This window comes from Salmo salar, unplaced genomic scaffold (genome assembly GCF_905237065.1).
Source record: "Salmo salar unplaced genomic scaffold, Ssal_v3.1, whole genome shotgun sequence".
NCBI lineage: Eukaryota > Metazoa > Chordata > Actinopteri > Salmoniformes > Salmonidae > Salmo > Salmo salar.
In genome coordinates, this window is record NW_025550565.1 from 248,992 (window position 1) to 271,318 (window position 22,327).

General features: G+C 41.0%; 1 protein-coding gene across 1 annotated transcript; it reads left to right on the forward strand.

Annotated features, from left to right (window-relative positions):
• The first annotated feature begins 1,423 nt into the window (after positions 1–1,423).
• On the forward strand, positions 1,424–22,322 carry LOC123739533 (stonustoxin subunit alpha-like). The gene is made up of 5 exons (XM_045713873.1): positions 1,424–1,523; positions 18,936–19,032; positions 19,205–19,309; positions 20,552–21,750; positions 21,990–22,322. Exons 3-5 carry the CDS (start codon positions 19,216–19,218, stop codon positions 22,320–22,322), a joined length of 1,626 nt encoding a protein of 541 aa, XP_045569829.1. The 5' UTR covers positions 1,424–1,523; positions 18,936–19,032; positions 19,205–19,215.
• Positions 22,323–22,327: the final 5 nt, after the last annotated feature.

A 22,327-nucleotide genomic window follows, 5' to 3' on the forward strand; every position in this document is an offset into this window, starting at 1 on the left:
GGGTAGCTGATGGCAGCTTACCGAGGGATTTTTTTGGAGACGATTCGTACAGCTTGGAGCTATACAGTTCATGTTTGAATTACTAATTGTTGTCATCTTCATTGTCGTCACCTAACCTCACTCTCTTCGATTCACTCTCCGCGCGACAACTCAATACCACAGACAATTAGCTGATTCCTGCCAGTGACCCACTGGAGTCAGTAGTTATTATGGAAATTAAAATCGGCGCTGACCATAGCTCAAATAAACCTTGTTGACGATCAAAATACTAAATATAGAGATGTTTTTATGTTAAATGCACATGTTTAAGATTAGTGGACTGAATACATCTCTGTGTTTATATTTACTTCCTGAAGTGTTTCCATTCCCATTGAAGTGATGCTCTGTTTCTGTTATTTCTCATGGTTTTCTATTTGATGAGGAGGCCCTATTGGAATTTATTTCCCCAACTGAAGGCCTAGGTCCATTATTCAAGGTTGCCAATGATTACATTGCTATTCTGTACCTACATGAATGTCAATCAAAACTTAATATGCAGTAAGGACAATGTAATAAAGTTTATATTCACCTTCACCCACCAGTGAACGGGTATTGTACTGGAGTTGTACTGTACTCAAAGTAGCATACAGATCAGATCAACTCCATGACCACCAGTAGTCTACTGTAGCAGTCTGTGTCCACTAGAGCAGTGGTTCCTACCCAGGGGTACTAGGACCTCTGGGGGTACTTGGCCTTTCCACAGGGGGTACCTGAGAAGACTCATGAGACCATAGGCTGACTGTTAAACTGCACATGAGGGGAGTACTTCAGGTGAACTCTGTCTCCAATGTTACCTTATAACAGCCACAGAGGCTGACCTTTACTCATGATGTGATTTACAAGAAGAGTGTGGGGTGCTCACATGTTTTACAATAAAAAGAGATTTGGTCAAAGAGAATACAGTATGAAGATAAGCTAAAAGAGCTTCTCTCCAACAGAAATCCCGGATAACACTTGTAGGCGGTGTCATGTTGACGTTGGCTGGTAAAGCTCAGGCGTAGAAACGGGCTAACGGTCGTCTCTTGCCAAACTGCGCATGTGCAGTCCGTCAAATCATACGCAGTCTTTCGATATAAACTTGTTTTTGACGAAAATTAAAACGTGTCAGTTTATCGCTTTCACGAGGTTGGTGTAATAACATGTTCAACTACTTAAGAAAATAACTCAAATATTGGTTGTGCCTTTTGATTTCGGGAAAATGAACAACTAAGGAAAATATTTTCACTTCTGTCATTGACTTCTCAAGCACCAAATCCCGGCCTGTTCTGTTCAGTCTGCTTCAGAAGCGTTCCTGGAAGTCTCGCGATGTTGCACCTCTGGGTTTAGAAACTCTGTGTTTCGTCTATAAAACAGGGTGTCGCACCCGGGTCTACATCTTGGTAGAGATACACCCCGACCTATGGGCTCTACTTGGCTTCTATTTTGAACATCTACTTGTGATTTCTGTTTGGTTGACATCCATCGGAAAGCTTCGTTGACTTAAGGTAGGCTACTAACCTTTATTTCATTTCGATAAGCCTAAATGGTAGCTTAGCAAAACCTTTACTGGGAAATTATTAAAGTTACAATCTGTATTTGGTGAAACTGGCACGTCCGTTTGGGATATTACAACAACGAAGAAATTACTTTAAACAAATACGTTTTTTTTCTCTCCATCGGACATCATTGTAACAAAAAAACACTGCCGGATGCTACTCTCTGTTTCTTCACTAAAACAATATCGCTGCGTTGTTTCACCAGATGTAGATTCTAGCTTGAATTGATCTTTGAGAAATAATCAACAAATTGTGCCTTTCTCCACTTATTGTTGCATACTAGTTTTAAGCACCACCTGTCAAAGCAGCTCACAGATCACTGCACCTGTACATAGCCCATCTATAATTTAGCCCAAACTACTACCTCTTCCCCTACTGTATTTATTTATTTTATTTATTTTGCTCCTTTGCACCATATTATTTATATTTTAACTTTGAACTTTCTTCAAACTACAAATCTACCATTCCAGTGTTTTTCTTGCTATACTTTATTTACTTTGCCACCATGGCATTTTTTGCCTTTACCTCCCTTATCTCACCTCATTTGCTCACATTGTATATAGTCTTATTTTTTTCTACTGCATCATTGATTGTATGTTGTTTTACTCCAAGTGTAACTCTGTGTTTTTGTATGTTGTCGCCCTGCTTTGCTTTATCTTGGCCAGGTCGCAATTGTAAATGAGAACTTGTTCTCAACTTGCCTACCTGGTTAAATAAAGGTGAAATAAAATAAAATAAATAAATACAACTGAGGGATGGGGCCAGGGAAATATAAACTCTGTCAAATTGACAATGCTCTGATGCCTGGACTGACATTATAGTTTCAACCATGTTTTTAATCTAAACATTGCTTCTTTACATTTACAAACAATGGAGTAAAATCTGCGTTTAATCAGGATGGTTATTCTGTGGGTTCTAATGGGGGTAATATAATTGTACTAAACTCATGACGTATTTATGTTATATTCTTCAAAAATTGATAGTTATTCTGTGTCAATTTAAATGTCCAGAAATGTATTTACCAATCCGAGACTAGCTTTTAATAACGCGGATAATTTACTGAACAAAAGGCAACCAAGCTTGGCTGGTGAAAAGAAAAAACGCAAATCCAGACAAACAAATGGGTTCACACTCAAAGTTGTCGCATAAAGCTTACTTCATTATTCAATATTTTTTATTATTTTCACTGCATCAGGGATAGCGTACACAGACGTTTCAGCTTTACAGCCATCAGTGTAGGTACAACTTTATTTTAATTCAAAATAGCGTGTGTAAAGAACAGATGAGCAGCAGTTGGTTCTAATCAGGTTTGACACATCAGTGATGTGTATTTTCTGGTCTACTTGTGTACAAATTAGTCACAAAGGAAAAACAGAATTATAGGATATGGGAGCGGGCACGAAGGGCAACTCAAATCAATCGCCCCAGGTGTCCGCTCACCTAAATACATTGTATCAATTCACAAAGGACATCAGGCAAAGTCGTTCATAAATATGTGGGTCGAACTCATAAACGATATGCAAGGTCTGATATGGACAGTGTTCTTGTTTAACAGTCTAAATGTGGCTTATATGAAAGAGGTGAAGTCTAGTTATTCGTTTACACCGTGTGGAGATACAGAATTGAATGTATATATCCACATGGCTTCTCTTTGTAGTCATTTGTCATAGTCACCACATATACGTTGATGAACTTTCTTGTTCCCGACGCAATTCATTAATATAATGTTTATGTTCTATAAAGTGTCTCAACTGGCGAGGCGATGTCTTGACTTCTGATAGTGGATTTATGTTCTCCAAGACGTACTTTCAAGGCGCGGGATGTCTTGCCAATATACATCTTATTACAATAACACTTATATACACTACCAGTCAAAAGTTTGGACAAACCTACTCATTCCAGGGTTTTTCTTTATTTGTACTATTTTCTACATTGTAGAATAATAGTGAAGACATCAAACTATGAAAAACACATAATGTACTGTGGTAACCATATATTTTATTTTTTACAAATCAAAATATTTTTTATATTTCAGATTCTTCAAAGTAGCCACAGTTTCTCCTGTTTTTGTTGATGTATTAATTAACTGGCTTCTGTTCAAGCTTATAACTAGTTTTGGAGCTTTATCAAGCCAGGTATCGGGGTGTCCTCTAACGCAAAAAACACTCAAGGAGAGAATTTGATATTATTCCTGTCTGTGTACGCTGTCCATGATGCAGTGATAATAATCTTTATGCAATAATTTACTGAAACCTAGCTAGTTTGAGTGTACTGAAGAATTATTGCGACTTAGAAGCACTTGAACGCAATCATGTCATATCTACACCTTCACCAACGTGGAAAGAGATTCAGAGGAAGACAGCATGACTACTACTTTACACTCCCAGCACCATTTCACTTGAACGGCCAGATGAGAAAATAGATTTTCACAATCAATATTTTTTATTTGAAACTTTTATTTAACTAGGCAAGTCAATTAAGAACAAATTATTTACAAATGTTTATTTACAGTGTTTCTAGATTAGAAACAGAGGATATTGTCTCCAGGTATTAAAGAAACATGACAAAGTTAGCCTTGTTTGACCATCTTGCTAAGTCATGCTGGTGGATCACAAATAACTTAATAGCTTCTACTGAGCCTAAGAACCCACATTTATCAAAACAAAATGTAGTCGAAGCAGGCACACACTTTCTTCAGGAAACAGTACAAATATACAGTAAAAAATTACTGTTTTGAGAGCAAAAGCATTCATTGTCTTTTTTTGGTTATTTTCATATCTAATCTCTAAGAAAGTCAGAGACCAACAAGATCAACAAGAGAATGGGTGGAGATGCATCAAAAAACCGAGCGGATGAGGCAGAGAGAGACCGCGATCAAGCCAAAACGGAAAAAAATAATATGGAGAAGGACAAACTGAAAGCGGAGAGGGAAAAACAGAAAGCGGAGAAAGACAAACAGAAAGCGGAGGAGGACAAACAGAAAATGGAGAAGGAAAAACTGAACATGGAGGAGGAAAAGATAAAGACTGAAGAGGATAACAGGCAGCTCCTTGCTAAGAACGTGAGAATGGAAACAGAAAAAAAGATGGAAGAAGAACGAAGACAGGAGCTTGAGAAGCAAAGACTAAAATTTATAGAACACAGTAGACAGCGAGAGAAAGATGAAAGGACAAGGATTCAGCTGGAAAATGCAAAAGGAGATCAGAAAACTGCATAAAATCTATCCAAAAATTAAGAGACAAAGGCATAAACTGTTTAAATTATGCCCAAAATGAATTATTGAACAAAGCACACAATCATTGTAAACTTTTAATATCCACAATTGCACTGCCTGTTATTTTCCTGATTCTGTGTTTAAAGGGATAGTTCACACAAATGACGGTGGTTTAATAACCCTGTTAGCAGTCTTTTGGTTTTGTTTACCTGGCTGCTGTCGCCAAATGCTTTTCAAAACCAAATCCTGTCAATATCTGAGAATCCTCTGTAACGTTGCAATAAATAGATTCTATTGATGCCTTGTTGTCCGATCTCTTCTCTGACACTTCACACCTGAGACAGAAAAATCCAGACAGTTTATTCAGGATTTATTACATTCAGTATTTATATTAAACTCTCTTATAGGCTGGCATTCAATGCAAGGCATGTTTTCTATAAACATGTATCCATACCCAGTATGTTAGCCAGTGGCATCATTAGGCCTGGGCTTCCGGGGCTCCAGCCCTGGATGTTAATGGTCCAGCCCCGACCATTTTGATGGTATTTAATTTTTTACATTTCAGTCTGAGTTTCCATAACCACACATCAGTTGTGCTATTCACATTTTAATGACTAAAATAAACTATCCAATATACTTTGCTAGGCAGAAGCAGGCACTGCAAGAAGCCCCTGGTGTGACTCAGTGTCTGCTGTGTTTGGTAGAGATATAACACAGTGGACCACTCCTGTCCCTTAACCCCCACCTCTACAGCACCGGTTAGATGTCAATGTCATCACTCAGTAAAACACCTCAGCAGAACACAACAAATATGGATACTCCAGAATTTCTTCGGAAAGAGGCAAAAAAAAGCAAGCAGGTTGAGTCAGTAGTGAATGAGGTGGAGAGGGTAGAACAGCCAGAAAGGCAGTGCAGCAGCAGAGTTAGCTGCAGGTTTGGCGGTAGCTAACTAGTCTCCATCAGCATAAGGGTAGGCTAATGCTAATAAGTTAGTGTTCAGTATCCTAAAGGTATTGGATGTCAGTCTGAGTTATTTAACAGTATATTTAGTGAATGGGCAAGCTAAGGATGTTGATAGAAGTCATGATATTAGGAAAAGTAGTTATTTCCAGAAAGTGTATTTGATGGGTTTCGTTTCTGTAGCTAGCTAGCTTCTGTAGCTAGCTGAGACCGAAGAGATGAGCAAATGTTTTTCTGACTGAAGCACATATCTTCTGACAGTGACACAGCGCCCCCCTGTGGACTGAAGCTGAACTTCACTACAACATATTTAACCCTTTATAAAATGAGCAATGCTGAGGTGGTAGAACTGATTAAATGAATCATAGGTCTTATAACCTATATCATTCTACATGTAAACATGCTTGGCTCATGTCTGTTATTTCCATATAGTCTATGTAACTATTTGTAGAGAACTGCCCATTATTAAATAGGTGAAATTATTTCATTGTGCTTTTATTTTTTACTCTTTATTCATTTAGCTACTTACTTGTTCTATTGTTGCATTGCAGAGAGGTGAACCTGCAAGAAGGGGAGGGCAGCCAGAAAGAGGGGGGGAAAGATGGTCAGCCTTGTGGTTATATTGTACAGTGAACAAAACATTAAATACATAGGCCTTTCAATTGTGTCCTCAAATGTTATGTAATCTAAATATCTCACATTAGCTGGTAGAATAATTCTATCCTCCTGCTTACAAGCAAAAATTAAAGCAGGAAGCACCAGTGACTTTATCAATAAAAAAGTGGTCAGATGAAGCAGATCCTAAGCTACAGGAGTGTTTTGCTAGCACAGACTGGAATATGTTCCGGGATTCGTCGGCATTGAGGAGTACACCACATCAGTCATTGGCTTCATCAATAAGTGCCTCGATGACGTCCCCCCCACAGTGGCCGTAGGTACATACCCCATCCAGATGCCATGGATTACAGGCTTTCAAGGAGCAGGACTCCAACCCGGAAGCTCAAAAGAAATCCCGCTATGCCCACCGACGATCCATCAAACAGGCAAAGCATCAATACAGGACTAAGATCGAATCGTACTACACCGGCTCTGACGCTCGTCGGATGTGGCAGGGCTTACGAACCATTACAGACTACAAAGAAGCACAGCCGAAAGCTGCCCATTGACACGAGCCTACCAGATGAGCTAAACTACTTCTATGCTGGCTTCGAGGCAAATAACACTGAAACATGCATGAGAGCACCAGCTGTTCCAGAAGACTGTGTGATCACGTTCTCCGCAGCCGATCTGAGTAAGACCTTAAAACAGGTCAACATTTACAAGGCCGCAGGGCCAGACGGATTACCAGGACGTGTACTGCGAGCATGTGCTGACCTGGCAAGTGTCTTCACTGACATTTTCAACCTCTCCCTGTCCGAGTTTGTAATACCAACATGTTTTAACCTGTTGAGGACAAATGTTCCGCTAAGCGGAACCCCTAGCCAAAAGCCAATAGTGTCGCTTGGCGCGAAATACAAAACCATCTAAAATACACAATTCAATTTTCTCAAACAATCAACTATTTCACACCATTTTAAAGATAAGACTCTCCTTTATTTAACCACATTGTCCGATTTCAAAAAGGCTTTACAGCGAAAGCAAAACATTAGATTATGTTTGGAGAGTACCCAGCCAAAAAGTATTCACACAGCCATTTTCAAGCAAGCATATATGTCACAAAAACCACAGATAAATGCAGCACTAACCTTTGATCTTCATCAGATGACACTCCTAGGACATTATGTTATACAATACATGCATGTTTTGTTCAATCAAGTTCATATTTATATCCAAAAACATATTTTTACATTAGCATGTGATGTTCAGAACTAGCATAGCCAGCGAAAACATCCGGTGAATTTACTAAATTACACATGATAAACGTTCACAAAAAGCATAATAATTATTTTAAGAATTATAGATACAGAACTCCTTTATGCGATCGCGGTATCAGATTTTAAAATAGCTTTTCGGCAAAAGCACATTTTGCAATATTCTGAGTACATAGCTCGCCATCAGAGGCTAGCTAGTCACACTCGCCAACGCCGAGGCTCAGTAAACTCAGAATTACTATTACAAAAATTGGATTACCTTTGCTGTTCTTCGTCAGAATGCACTCCCAGGACTGCTACTTCAACAACAAATGTTTTTTTTTTGTTCAAAATAGTCCATAGTTATGTCGAAATACCTGCGTTTTCTTCATGCGTCCAGGGCACTATCCAAACGGTGACGTGTGGGCGCATTTCGAGACCAAAACATTTCAAAATGTACCTTTACTGTACTTCGAAGCATGTCAAACACTGTTTAAAGTAAATTTTTATGCTATTTTTCTCATAAATTAGCGATAATATAACAACCGGACCTAGTTGTAATCATTCAAAAACGAGCAGGAAAAAATGGCAAACTCATGCACGCGCCTCCAGATCCTATGACATAAGACAGACCACTCACAAAATGAGCTCCTGAGACCTGCCCAGAGACAGCAGACGCTTCAATCAACTTTCTGGCGCCTTTAGATAGCCAATAGAAGCCTTGGAAAGTGTAACGTGACAGCTTAGATGGTGTAAATTCGATAGAGGTAAAACAAGGGCAACAAATTGGATGACAGGCCACTTCCTGGTTAACATCTTCTCCGTTTTTTGCCTGCCATATGAGTTCTGTTATACTCACAGACACCATTCAAACAGTTTTAGAAACTTTAGAGTTTTCTATCCAAATCTACTAATTATATGCATATTCTAGTTTCTGGGCAAGAATAGTGACCAGATTAAAACGGGCACGTCTTTTTCACCCGGCCGTGAAAATACTGCCCCCTATCCACAACAGGTTAAGCAGACCACCATAGGGCCCAAGAACACTAAGGTAACCTGCCTAAATGACTACTGACCCGTAGCACTCAAGTCTGTAGCCATGAAGTGCTTTGGAAGGCTGGTCATGGCTCACATCAACAACATAATCCCAGAAACCCTAGACCCACTCCAATTTGCATACCACCCCAACAGATCCACAGATGATGCAATCTCTATTGCACACCACACTTCCCTTTCCCACCTGGACAAAAGGAACACCTATGTGAGAATGCTATTCATTGACTACAGCTCAGCGTTCAACACCATAGTACCCTCAAAGCTCATCACTAAACTAAGGACCCGGGACTAAACACCTCCCTCTGCAACTGGATCCTGGACTTCCTGATGGGTCGTCCCCCGGGTGGTAAGGGTAGGTAACAACACATCCGCCATGCTGATCCTCAACACAGGGGCCCCTCAGGGGTGCGTTCTCAGTCCCCTCCTGTACTCCCTTGTTCACTCATGACTGCACAGCCAAGCACGACTCCAACACCATCATTACATTTGCAGATGACACAACAGCCTGATCACCGACAACGACGAGAGAGCCTATAGGGAGGAGGTCAGAGACCTGACCGTGTGGTGCCAGGACAAAAACCTCTCCCTCAACGTGATCAAGACAAAAGAGATGATTGTGGACTACAGGAAAAAGAGGACCGAGCACGCCACCATTCTCATCGACGGGGCTGTAGTGGAGGAGGTTGAGAGATTCAAGTTCCTTGGTGTCCACATCACCAACAAACTAACATGGTCCAAGCACACCAAGACAGCCGGGAAGCGGGCACGACAAAACCTATTCCCCCTCAGGAGACTGAAAAGATTTGGCATGGGTCCTCAGATCCTCAAAAGGTTCTACAGCTGCACCATCGAGAGCATCCTGACTGGTTGCATCACTGCCTGGTATGGCAACTGCTCGGCCTCCGACCACAAGGCACTACAGAGGGTAGTGCGAACGGCCCAGTACATCCCTAGGGCCAAGCTTCATGCCATCCAGGACCTCTATACCAGGTGGTGTCAGAGGAACGCCCTAAACATTGTCAAGGACTCCAGCTACCCTAGTCATGGACTCTCTGCTACCGCACGGCAAGCGATACCGGAGCGCCAAGTCTAGGTCCAAAAGGCTTCTAAACAGCTTCTACCCCCAAGCCATAAGACTCCTGAACATCTAATCAAATGGTTACCCAGACTATTTGCATTGCCCCCCCCCCTTTACACTGCTGCTACTCTCTGTTATTATCTATGCGTAGTCACTTTAATAACTCTACCTACATGTACATACTACCTCACCTAACCGGTGCCCCGCACATTGACTCTGTACCGGTACCCCCTGTATATTGTCTCACTATTATTATTTTACTGTTGCTCATTAATTACTTGTTACTTTTATCTCTTATTCTTATCCGTATTTTTTTTTAAACTGCATTGTTGGTTAGCGGCTTGTTGGTTAGCGGCTTGTAAGTAAGCATTTCACTGTAAGGTCTACAACACCTGTTGTATTGGGTGCAAAGACTAATAACATTTGATTTGATTAGCTGGCTAGCTAACTAACTAATGTAGCTAGCTATCCACAGCTGGCAGCACACAAGTAATCATCAATTCGGAGTGCAGCTGTAAACTACAGAATATACAGTACATGGAAAAATATGTTAAAATTCCAATAGCTCCAAATGTCAATAACTTAACCTCAAACCAACTGTAAATTATATAAATGCAAATACATATATTGAAAGCATCAATGAGAACTAAAAGGTGTGCAACATAAATACTGTCTCATTTACATTGTGTTATTTACTGATGATCCCTAACTAACCCCGGAGATGGGCTATTCAAAGTCAGGTTGCACACCAGCCAGCTGTGAAGCTAATTGGCGAACTAATTTGGCTAACTTTTCCCACCTGCGAACACACACACACACACACACACACACACACACGCACACACATGACACACACACGACACAAACATGGAACCACACCCTGAAACTAACTCATGGATGAATTCAGTCATGGCCGCTAGCAGTTCTTAATGAACCAAATCTGAAACGAGGCCAAATCAGGAAGGGCAGTCACCGTTTAAATCTATCTGATGACATGTTGCACCTCTTCCTTGCTACCTTTCAGAGCCGAGGAGGATGGATGAGAACAGCAGGCCAGTGTAGCACTTAGTACAGCAGCAGCCAGGGGCAAATGGTAGGGAAGAGGAGGATTTAGGTGACCTAGACACAGGCCCAAAACAAGTTAAGCTACCTCAGTATCCCCTTGGCCATTCTGGATGGCAGAACTAAAGAGTCCCACCAGACAAGACACAGAGATAGATGGCAACAGAAGAGTAGATGATGGTGGGAGGCACAAAACACAGAGACTGCAACACATCAATAGGATATGATGGAGAGACACCAGAAGAACATAACAGGCCATAACAGAAGAGGATAGACAGAGACCGTAACAAACAAGAACCTGAGACGGCAACAGACAGGACAGATGGCAACAGACAGGACACAGAAAAAGTGACAGAGTAGCTGGAGAGAGAACAGTGACTACTCCGTGGTGGGTTGACCACGGAGTAGTCTATCACTCAAACTGCTCTATTCTAATTAGTGAAAAAGTTAAAACGTGGTTTACAAAGGATTTGCAGGTAAAAAAGCTTGTGAAAACAATCGTTTACTTTTACACTTTTTACAACCAGGACAGGATTAGAGAGGAGGGTAGACAAGAGAGACAGCAACAGACGACACAGAGAAAGTGATGGAGATAGTATGTGTGCTGAGCCCTCTGCCTATTACCTAAAGCTGCTGTATGTATTCTAATTATTACACTGTGTGTTTGGATACTGTGGGATTCTTTAATCAGTTTGGCTCATTGGGCAAGTCAGTCTGTTTGAAGTTGTTCAGGGGTTTTTGGCAATATACTGTTGATAAAAAATGTTATCGTGTCAAATGTTATTAGTCATATGCGCTGAATACAACCTTACCGTGAAATGCTTCCTTATGAGCCTTTAACCAACAACGCAGTTTAAAAAGTAAGACATTTGCTAAATAAAGTTAAAAAAAATTCCAGACTAGACCCACAATAGCTAATTGAGTACTGGCAGTGTCTGCTGTGGCAGGTGGGAAGGTGCAAGTACACTGAAATAAATTCATGCATTTAGCTGTTGAAATTCAAAGAAAATTGGCAGGGGAGAAGGCCGACGGACCCCTCTTATTAGCTTTGGGCTAAGCACCCAATGTCACAATGTCTTCATATCCTGGAAATGCCCCATGATGTTAGCGTGGCTTGTAGTTGCATAAATTATGCCATCTTCTATTTAGACGATAATGTTTGGTTTTATTTCTCCATTGTTTACAAACAACAAGAACATAAACCATATATAGCTTCCAAATACGTTTTCAAAACTATCCTGTGAATATCATGTAGAGCGCTGACTGTCAGTCCTTCTAGAATTTGAGGGTTACCAGCCTCTTCAAAACACTATGCTGTATGCCAAAACAAGAGGTGTGGCTGCTGTTTTTCTGAAGAACGAATCCAGAGTGTAGAGAAACTTCTGTATTTTCTACTCACATTTGTAATATACAGTTGAAGTCGGAAGTTTACATACACCTTAGCCAAATACATTTAAACTCAGTTTTTCACAATTCCTGACATTTAATCCTAGTAAAAGAATCCCTGTCTTACGTCAGTTAGCATCACCACTTTATTTTAACCTGTTAGTAGATGTGGATAGAAAACACTCTGAAGTTTCTAAAACTGTTTGAATGGTGTCTGTGAGTATAACAGAACTCATATGGCATGCAAAAACCTGAGAAAAATCCAAGCAGGAAGTGGAAAGTCTGAGAATTGTAGTTCTTCTTTTGATTCTCTATCGAAGCTACAGTGTCTGTGGGGTGACGTTGCACTTCCTAAGACTTCCTTTGGCTCTCTAAAGCCTTCAGAAAGTGGTTTGAGCCTTCTCCTGTCACTGGGCAGAGTATAGGAGCTCAGTTACTGAGTGGTCTGCCTGGCAACAAAGGGATTGGATATGCGCGGTCACGCGAGCACGCCATTCCTTCTTTTTCTTCTTGAATGAATATGCTATTGTCCGGTTGGAATATTATCGCAATTTTACGTTAAAAATACCATGAAGATTGATTTTAAACAGCGTTTGACATGCTTCTAAGTACGGGAATGGAACATTTTTGAAAACGGAGGTATTTGTACATTAAATATGGATTATTTCGATCAAAAACTAAATTTCTTGTGGAAGTAGCAGTCCTGGGAGTGCATTCTGACGAAGATCAGCAAAGATAAGAGAATATTTCTAATACTAATTCTGAGTTTAGGTTGCCCCGAACATGGCGGGTGTCTGAATAGCTCTCTGTGATGGCTGAGCTATGTACTCAGAATATTGAAAAATGTGCTTTCTCCGTAAAGCTATTTTAAAATCTGACACAGTGGTTGCATCCAGGGGTAGTCTATCTATAATTCTTTAAATAATTGTTATATATTTTGTCAACGTTTATGATGAGTATTTTTGTAAATTGATGTGCACATTCACCGGACGTTTTGGTGGGAATACATTTTCTGAACATCACGCGCCAATGTAAAATGCTGTTTTTGGATATAAATATGAACTTTATCGAACAAAACATACATGTATTGTGTAACAATGTCCTAGGAGTGTCATCTGATGAAGATCGTCAAAGGTTAGTGCTTCATTTAGCTGTGATTTGGGTTTTATTGAAACACGTCCTTGCTTGGAAAATGGCTGTGTGATTATTTTTGTCTATGTACTCTCCTAACATAATCTAATGTTTTGCTTTCGCTGTAAAGCCTTTTTGAAATCGGACAATGTGGTTACATCAAGGAGAAGTGTATCTTTAAAATGGTGTAAAATAGTTGTATGTTTGAGAAAGTTGAATTATGACATTTTTTTTTTTTTTTTATTTGCCGCCCTGATATTTCACTGGCTGTGTCCCGCAGGTGGGCGTAGCCCATAGAAGTTAACCTCTATGGGACCGGCGGGACGAATTCGTCCCACCTGCGTAACAGCCAGTTGAATCCTGTGGCGCGATTTTCAAAACCTTTGAAATGCTATGACTTCAATTTCTCAAACATATGACTATTTTACAGCTATTTAAAGACAAGACTCTCGTTAATCTAACCACACTGTCCGATTTCAAAAAGGCTTTACAGCGAAAGCAAAACATTAGATAATGTCAGCAGAGTACCAAGCCAGAAATAATCAGACACCCATTTTTCAAGCTAGCATATAATGTCACATAAACCCAGAAGACAGCTAAATGCAGCACTAACCTTTTACAAACTTCATCAGATGACACACCTAGGACATCATGTTACACACAGCATGCATTCTTTTGTTCAATAAAGGTCATATTTATATATAAAAACAGCATTTTACATCGGCGTCTGAGTTGACTAACTATTTTCCCCTCAAATGCGTCCCGGGAAACAGCGCATAATTCCATTTATTACTATTCGAAAACAATTTTTTAAATTTATATTGTCAATCTAACATTTATAGATGAATATCTCTTCAGAACACCTGTCATACCAGATTTTAAATTAACTTTACTGGGTAATCACACTTTGCGATAAAAGGAGATGCGATACTCAGAAAATGAGCCTGGAATACTAGCGCCGCGCCATCTTGGAACAATCGCATGTCACATCTCATCTTGTATAATATTGTCAATAATCGCCTACCTTTAGTTGTCTTCATCAGAAAGCACTTCCAGGAATCCCAGGTCCACAACAGATGTATTTTCGGTCGAAAAAGTCCATAATTCATGTTCCATTAGCCTGCTGTTGGTAGCGTGTCCTAGGGCTATCTCCAAATCTTCCGACGTGCGCGGGACAGAAGTTTAGGAAAATGTACTTTTCCCCTCCTCTAGGTTCGTTCAAACATGTCAAACGTTGTAAAACATTAATCTTCAGGGCCTGTAACACCAAGAGAGCCAATAAGATTCGACGGGGACGATTGCAGAGTGTTTTGAAACATTTCCAAAGGTGGGGGTAGACAGGGCCGCCGACGTCATAATGGTGATGGCCCATCCCCTGTGACCAATTTCCAATGCGTCTCATTCACTGAGTTTCGACTGTATAAGGCTCAAACCACTGTGAAAAGACTGGGGACATCTAGTGGAAGCAATAGGAAGTGCTCAGTGAACCATTGCTCACGGTGTGATTAATAGGCAAAGTGATGAAGTCGAGTCCACAATTCAGAATTACACTTCCTGTTTCAATCGGTCTCGGGGTTTTGACTGCCATATGAGTTCTGTTATACTCACAGACACCATTCACAGACACCGCCGACGTCATAATGGTGATGGCCCATCCCCTGTGACCAATTTCCAACGCGTCTCATTCACTGAGTTTCGACTGTATAAGGCTCAAACCACTGTGAAAAGACTGGGGACATCTAGTGGAAGCAATAGGAAGTGCTCAGTGAACCATTGCTCACGGTGTGATTAATAGGCAAAGTGATGAAGTCGAGTCCACAATTCAGAATTACACTTCCTGTTTCAATCGGTCTCGGGGTTTTGACTGCCATATGAGTTCTGTTATACTCACAGACACCATTCAAACAGTTTTAGAAACTTTAGGGTGTTTTCTATCCATATATAATAAGTATATGCATGTCCTAGCTTCTGAGTTTGATTAGTAGGCCGTTGAAAATGGGAACGAATTTTTTTCAAAATGCGCTGTGGCGCCCCCTATCCTAGGGTAGCCCCAAGAGGTTAAGAATTATAGATACATTACTCCTCTATGCACTCGATATGTCCGATTTTAAAATAGCTTTTCGGATGAAGCACATTTTGCAATATTCTGAGTAGATAGCCCGGCATCACAGGGCTAGCTATTTAGACACCCGGCAAGTTTAGCCTTCACCAAAATCCCATTTACTATAACAAAAATGGTCTTACCTTTCCTGTTCTTCATCAGAATGCACTCCCAGGACTGCTACTTCAATAACAAATGTTGGTTTGGTCCAAAATAATCCATCGTTATATCCGAATAGCGGCGTTTTGTTCGTGCGTCCCAGACACTATCCGAAATGGTAAATAACGGTCGTGCGCATGGCGCATTTCGTGACAAAAGATTTCTAAATATTCCATTACCGTACTTCGAAGCATGTCAACCGCTGTTTAAAATCAATTTTATGCCACTATTCTCGTAAAAAAGCGATAATATTCCGACCGGGAATCTGCAATTAGCTAAACAGCCGAAGGAAAATACTGCACGGGGTCGAATCGGGCACGCGCCTAATTCCATTGTCCTCTGATGGGCCACTTGGAAAAGCCGATAATGTGTTTCAGCCTGAGGCTGCCTCGTCATCGTTCAGGTTTTTCCCGGGCTCTGAGAGCCTATTGGAGCCCTAGGAAATGTCACGTTACAGCTAAGATCCTGACTCTTCAATACACAGAAGCAAGAACAACAACACCTTGTCAGACAGGCCACTTCCTGCATGAAACCTTCTCAGGTTTTTGCCTGCCATAGGAGTTCTGTTATACTCACAGACACCATTCAAACAGTTTTAGAAACTTTAGGGTGTTTTCTATCCAAAGCCAATAATTATATGCATATTCTAGTTACTGGGCAGGAGTCGTAACCAGATTAAATCGGGTACGTTTTTTATCCGGATGTGAAAATACTGCCCCTAGCCCAAAGAAGTTAAGAATGTGAAATGTCAGAATAATAGTAGAGAATGATTTATTTCAGCTTTGATTTATTTCATCACATTCCCAGTGGGTCAGAAGTTTACATGCTACCAAATACTAAATGAGTGTATTGCCTTTAAATTGTTTAACTTGGGTCATAACGTTTCAGGTAGCCTTCCACAAGCTTTCCACAATAAGTTGGGTGAATTTTGGCCCATTCCTCCTGACAGAGCTGGTCAGATTTGTAGGCCTCCTTGCTCGCACACACTTTCAGTTCTGCCCACAAATTTTCTATAGGATTGAGGTCAGGGGTTTGTGATGGCCACTCCAATACCTTGACTTTGTTGTCCTTAAGCCATTTTGCCACAACTTTGGAAGTATGCTTGGGGTCAGTGTCCATTTGGAAGACCCATTTGCAACCAAGCTTTAACTTCCTGACTGATGTCTTGAGATGTTGCTTCAATATATCCACATACTTTTCCTGCCTCATGATGCCATCTATTTTGTGAAGTGCACCAGTCCCTCTTGCAGCAAAGCACCCCCACAACATGATGCTGCCACCTCCGTGCTTGGGTTGGGATGGTGTTCTTCGGCTTGCAAGCCTCCCCCTTTTTCCTCCAAACATAATGATGGTCATTATGGCCAAACAGTTCTATTTTTGTTTCATCAGACCAGAGGACATTTCTCCAAAAAGTACAATGTGCTGTTGCAAACCGTAGTCTGGCATTTTCATGGCGGTTTTGGAGCAGTGGCTTCTTCCTTGCTGAGCGGCCTTTCAGGTTATGTCAATATAGGACTTGTTTTACTGTGGATATGGATACTTTTGTACCTGTTTCCTCCAGCATCTTTACAAGGTCCTTTGCTGTTCTGGGATTGATTTGCACTTTTCGCACCAAAGTACGTTCGTCTCTAGGAGACAGAACGTGCCTCCTTCCTGAGCGGTATGACGGCTGTGTGGTCCCATGGTGTTTATACTTGCGTACTATTGTTTGTACAGATGGACGTGGTACCTTCAGGCGTTTGGAAATTGCTCCCAAGGATGAACCAGACTTGTGGAGGTCTACAATTTTTTTCTGAGGTCTTTGCTGATTTCTTTTGATTTTCCCATGATGTCAAGCAAAGAGGCACTGAGTTTGAAGGTAGGCCTTAATTCTTATGGATCAGTGGGACGCTAGCGCACCCTCGACAACATCTGGTGAAATTGCAGAGCGCCAAATTCAAATGACAGAAATAGTAATAATAAACATTGATAAAAGATACAAGTGTTATACATCGGCTTAAAGATGAACTTCTTGTTAATCCAGCCGCTGTCTCAGATTTCAAAAAGGCTTTACTGCGAAAGCATACCATGTGATTATCTGAGGACAGTGCCCCGCTTACAAAAGCATACAAACATTTTCAAGTAGGAGAGTCACAAAAAAATTAATCACTTACCTTTGATCTTCATCTGGTTGCACTCACAAGAGTCCCTGTTACACAATAATTGTTCGTTTTGTTCGATAAAGTCCCTCTTTATATCCAAAAAACTCAGTTCTGTTGGCGCGTTTTGTTCAGTAATCCACTGGCTCAAAGGCAGTCACAACAGGCAGACGAATACATCTTAATAGTACCGGTAAAGTTTGTCAACACGTCAAATTAACACGTTATAATTAATCCTCAGGTTATATAGTCTAAACAATAGATAATATTTAAACCGGACAATAGCGTATTCAATAGGAAGGAAAAACAACGAACGGTCGCGCAATCGGTCAGCGCGCAAACCAGCTCTGGTTCATTCTACAGTCCACTCAGAAAATGGTCTCATTCTTCCTCATTTTTCAGAATACAAGCCTGAAACCATGTCTAAAGACGGTTGACATCTAGTGGAATCCATAGGAACTGCAATCTGAGTCCTAACCCATTAGATACTGCATAGGCATTCAATTGAAAACTACACACATCAAAATATCCCACTTCCTGGATGGATTTTCCTCAGGTTTTAGCCTGCCATATCAGTTCTGTTCTACTCAGACATCATTTTAACAATTTTGGTAACTTTAGAGTGTTTTCTATCCAAATCTACCAATTATATGCATATCCTAGCTTCTGGGCCTGAGTAACAGGCAGTTTACTTTGGGCACCTCAGTCATCCAAACTTCCGAATACAGCCCCCTATCCCTAAAAGTTAAAATACATCCACATGTACACCTCCAATTAACTCAAATGATGTCAATTAGCCTATCAGAAGCTTCTAAAGCCATGACATCATTTTCTGGACATTTCAAGCTGTTTAAAGGCACAGTCAACTTAGTGTATGTAAACTTCTGACCCACTGGAATTGTGATACAGTGAATTATAAGTGAAATAATCTGTCTGTAAACAATTGTTGGAAAAATGACTTGTGTCATGCACAAAGTAGATGTCCTAACTGACTTGCCAAAACTATAGTTTGTTAACAAGAAATTTGTGGAGTGGTTGAAAAACGAGTTTTAATGACTCCAACCTAAGTGTATGTAGTAAACTTCCGACTTCAACTGTATCTCCTATATTTTCAGTTTGGTACATTACTTAGTCAACTCTTAAGGTGGATTGTTGTAATTAAGACTACATTATTTCCACCAGAAAACCATCAACATGTACAGTGTCTTTATATTTTGTTTCTGCAGTTTAAGTTTTTTTTCCAAAGAAATAAGAGCACCAATCGTTAAGGCTCCAGAGCCCTCTTCCTCTTCAGTAAGAACATCAAGACTGCCGGACGAAGATGTGAGTGACACAAATGTTTGCATCACATACTGTATCAGTGATATTTTACACACGCTGCATTGCATGGGCAATGAGCAAAAAAACTATGATTTTATGTTGACGGCCATATTATCTGTTGCAATTTTCTAATACTGGGGCTGCTGAAGTAACCCCAGTACTGATATGTTTTCAGAACACTGAGTCATGTCTGACTCGGAGACCATCGAGCTAGCTGCTCTGGGCCGACCCTTCCAGCTGGGGATGCTGTATGACTGTCGTAGAGATGTCCTCATTCCAGGTACAGGAAACTATTCCTCTTTGGTTTGGAGGTAATCAGTGTGCATTATCTTAAATTCATTGAGAGTGTTTCCAACATTGAGTTGGATAGAGGGCACACTGTTCTAGCACGGGGAACACCATTGAGGGCTTTCACCATTTTAAAGTAGTTACTATGGATTAAGGAAGAATCAGCAGGAGGGGTCAGCCAATGAATTGCACTCCTCAGCAGACATTCCATAACTGCAGATGTCAGTAAATCACCAACCTTGGCTTTATACCTGTTCAGACTAGACACACTTCACACAGTAGGTGGTGATATGCACCTTTTCAGTTTATTTACAAACTGCTAATACACTCATAGAAGTTGAAGACATTGGGGACATACTTGTGAACATAAGCAACCATTTAAATTTAAACAGTTTCTCCAACTCAAAATGAGTCTCAGCTAATAAAAATTCTTGATTTACTTGCACGTGACAGAATGCTAAATTGTAGCTTGTACCATCAGATAACATGGCATAAGTTAGCGCTATGCTAACATCACCACTTGGCAGCGATTATATTCTGTCTGATCCCTCCAGAGGACCCAGATTGAATTATGTAATCCTTCCTTAACCCAAAGGAAGTATCTCCCAGTTGACTACTTCAAATGGTGAAAGTCCTAAATGGCGCTGCCCATGCTAAAACAGGTTTTTTTGGGCAATAAAGTCCTCTATGATGCTGTCACAGAATCGGCCATTGCAGAGAGAGATTAGCTTTCTGGTGCATCTCTATGGTTACCACAGAGTAAGAAAAGTTAGAGGACGCACTTGGGACAAAAGACTGATTGTTTGCAGGTTGTTTTTAAGTGTTCATATAGTAGTAATGCTGTCAATGGCAAAGATGGTACTTTTTTTATGAGTGTGTATGTGGCACCATTTGTCCCTGTAGGGGACCGTTCGAGATATACTCTTTCTGGTTCCAAATAGAACCCTTTATTTGGAACAAAGGTTCTATTTGACCTGAAAGAAGCTCCAGATAGAACCCATATCCAGACTGGTTCAAATGGTGCTACAGAGTCCTCTTTACTTCTGAGTGTAGGAGGTGTAGGTTTTCTAACTATGCTTGTCATGTCACCTAGAATATTTACGTTGAAATAAATATTTACCTTCAATTAGTTATTTGAAATAAGCCATGTTTACATATAGAAATATTTACACATGTACACGTTGGAGTATTTTTTCACAATAAACATTCTTTGGTCATTCTCTTTAAACTGCAGGTATCACTCTCTGGGATTCTGAGATGCTGCAGAAACACATCAATGTTCATCCACAACCGAACACTGACTTCAAAATCATTGCTTCAGACTCAAGTGAAGCCAAGTCAGAAGCTTTGAATGTGTCTGCATCTCTTGAGGCCAGTTTCCTTGGTGGCTTAGTCAGTGTGAAGGGTTCTGCTGAATTCCTACATGACAAAAAGACCTCAAAGCGTCAGTCTAGGGTTTCTCTGCAGTACCGTACCACCTCTCGCTTCGAGCAGCTGACCATGGACCACCTGGGGGCAGGAAATGTGAAATACTCTAATGTCTTACAAGAGGGCTCTGCAACCCATGTGGTGACTGCCCTGCTCTACGGAGCGCAGGCCTTTTTCGTTTTTGACCAAGATATTTCCTCAGGAGAAAACCACCAGGACATCCATGGCAACCTGCAGGCCACAATAAAAAGATCCCTCATATCAATAGAAGGGCAGGCAAATTTGAAGATGAGTGAGGAAGAGCAGAGAGAGGCCAATAAATTCAACTGCACTTTCCATGGTGATTTGGCTCTAGAAAACAACCCTGTCACATTTGAAGATGCCATCAAGGTGTATGCTGGCCTGCCATGTCTGCTAGGGGAGAATGGAAAACATGCTGTGCCCATGACCGTCTGGCTCTATCCTCTCAAGAACCTGGACTCTGCAGCTGCCCAGCTAGTCAGGCAGATCAGTGTTAGCCTGGTGCGTCGCGCACAGCGAATCATGGACGGACTGGACAATACTGATGTACAATGCCAGGACATGATGAAGGAAGACATGGCTATCAAGTTCCCTGAACTCAATGCCAAGCTCAACAAGTTCAGGGACTTGTGCTCAGAGTACAAGTTGGTGTTCCAGAAAGGTCTCTGCAAGGTTCTTCCCAACATAAGAGGAGGAGGAATGGAGGAGGAAGAGCTGATAAAAATTATCAACAGCAAAGAACGTTCTCCATTCCAGAATGACCTCATGATCACGTACCTGGACGACAGAGAGAGAGAGATGAATGTTGTCCGCTCTTACCTTGACATAATGAAAGAGGTACAAGTTGTGTACTCAAGCAGTGAATTGGATGGAATAGTGCTTGATAAATCTAATGATTATGTAGTGTGTTTTGCATTTTCCTATTTGAAGGAGAAAGAAGACTATGAGGTAGTCTTGGAGAACTACTTGCTGGAAGAATCAAAAGTGATTTTTCACTGATCCCTTACAACCCCAACGCAGCTGGGAAGCCTACAGCAGAAAAGTGGTTTCGCTGGGGGAGGTAACCACCCTAACCAGGCAAACCATACATCTGTTCCTAGACTTCAAAAAAGTCAAACAAAGACAGAGTAAATCTTGCATTCTGCATTGCATCAATTCCAAACAAACACCTCACTGCGTCCTCCATCCATGTCTATGAAAGAGGGACACTTTTGAGTCCACAGTTTGAGCTGCCATCAAAGCCAGGTGTTCCCACCATCAAGAGTCTGGAGCATGACTGTGTCCACTTGCAAGTCAACCCTCCCAACCTTGTTGTTACCTCTGTGGAGTCGTACCAGGTTTTGTACCAGGCTGAGCAGGCTGACTCTGAGTGGACCGAGGTCAAATCGGATGCTACAACTAACCAGGTCACCATCAGTCGTTTGGACCCTTACAAAAAGTATCGCTTTAGCTGCAAGGCGGTGTGTAGACCTGGTGTGAGTCTCTCCAGTGACTGGACAGAATACTTCAGGACCCTCCCATGTAGTCCCCTGGACCACCCACAGAGAAGAGGATAGAATCG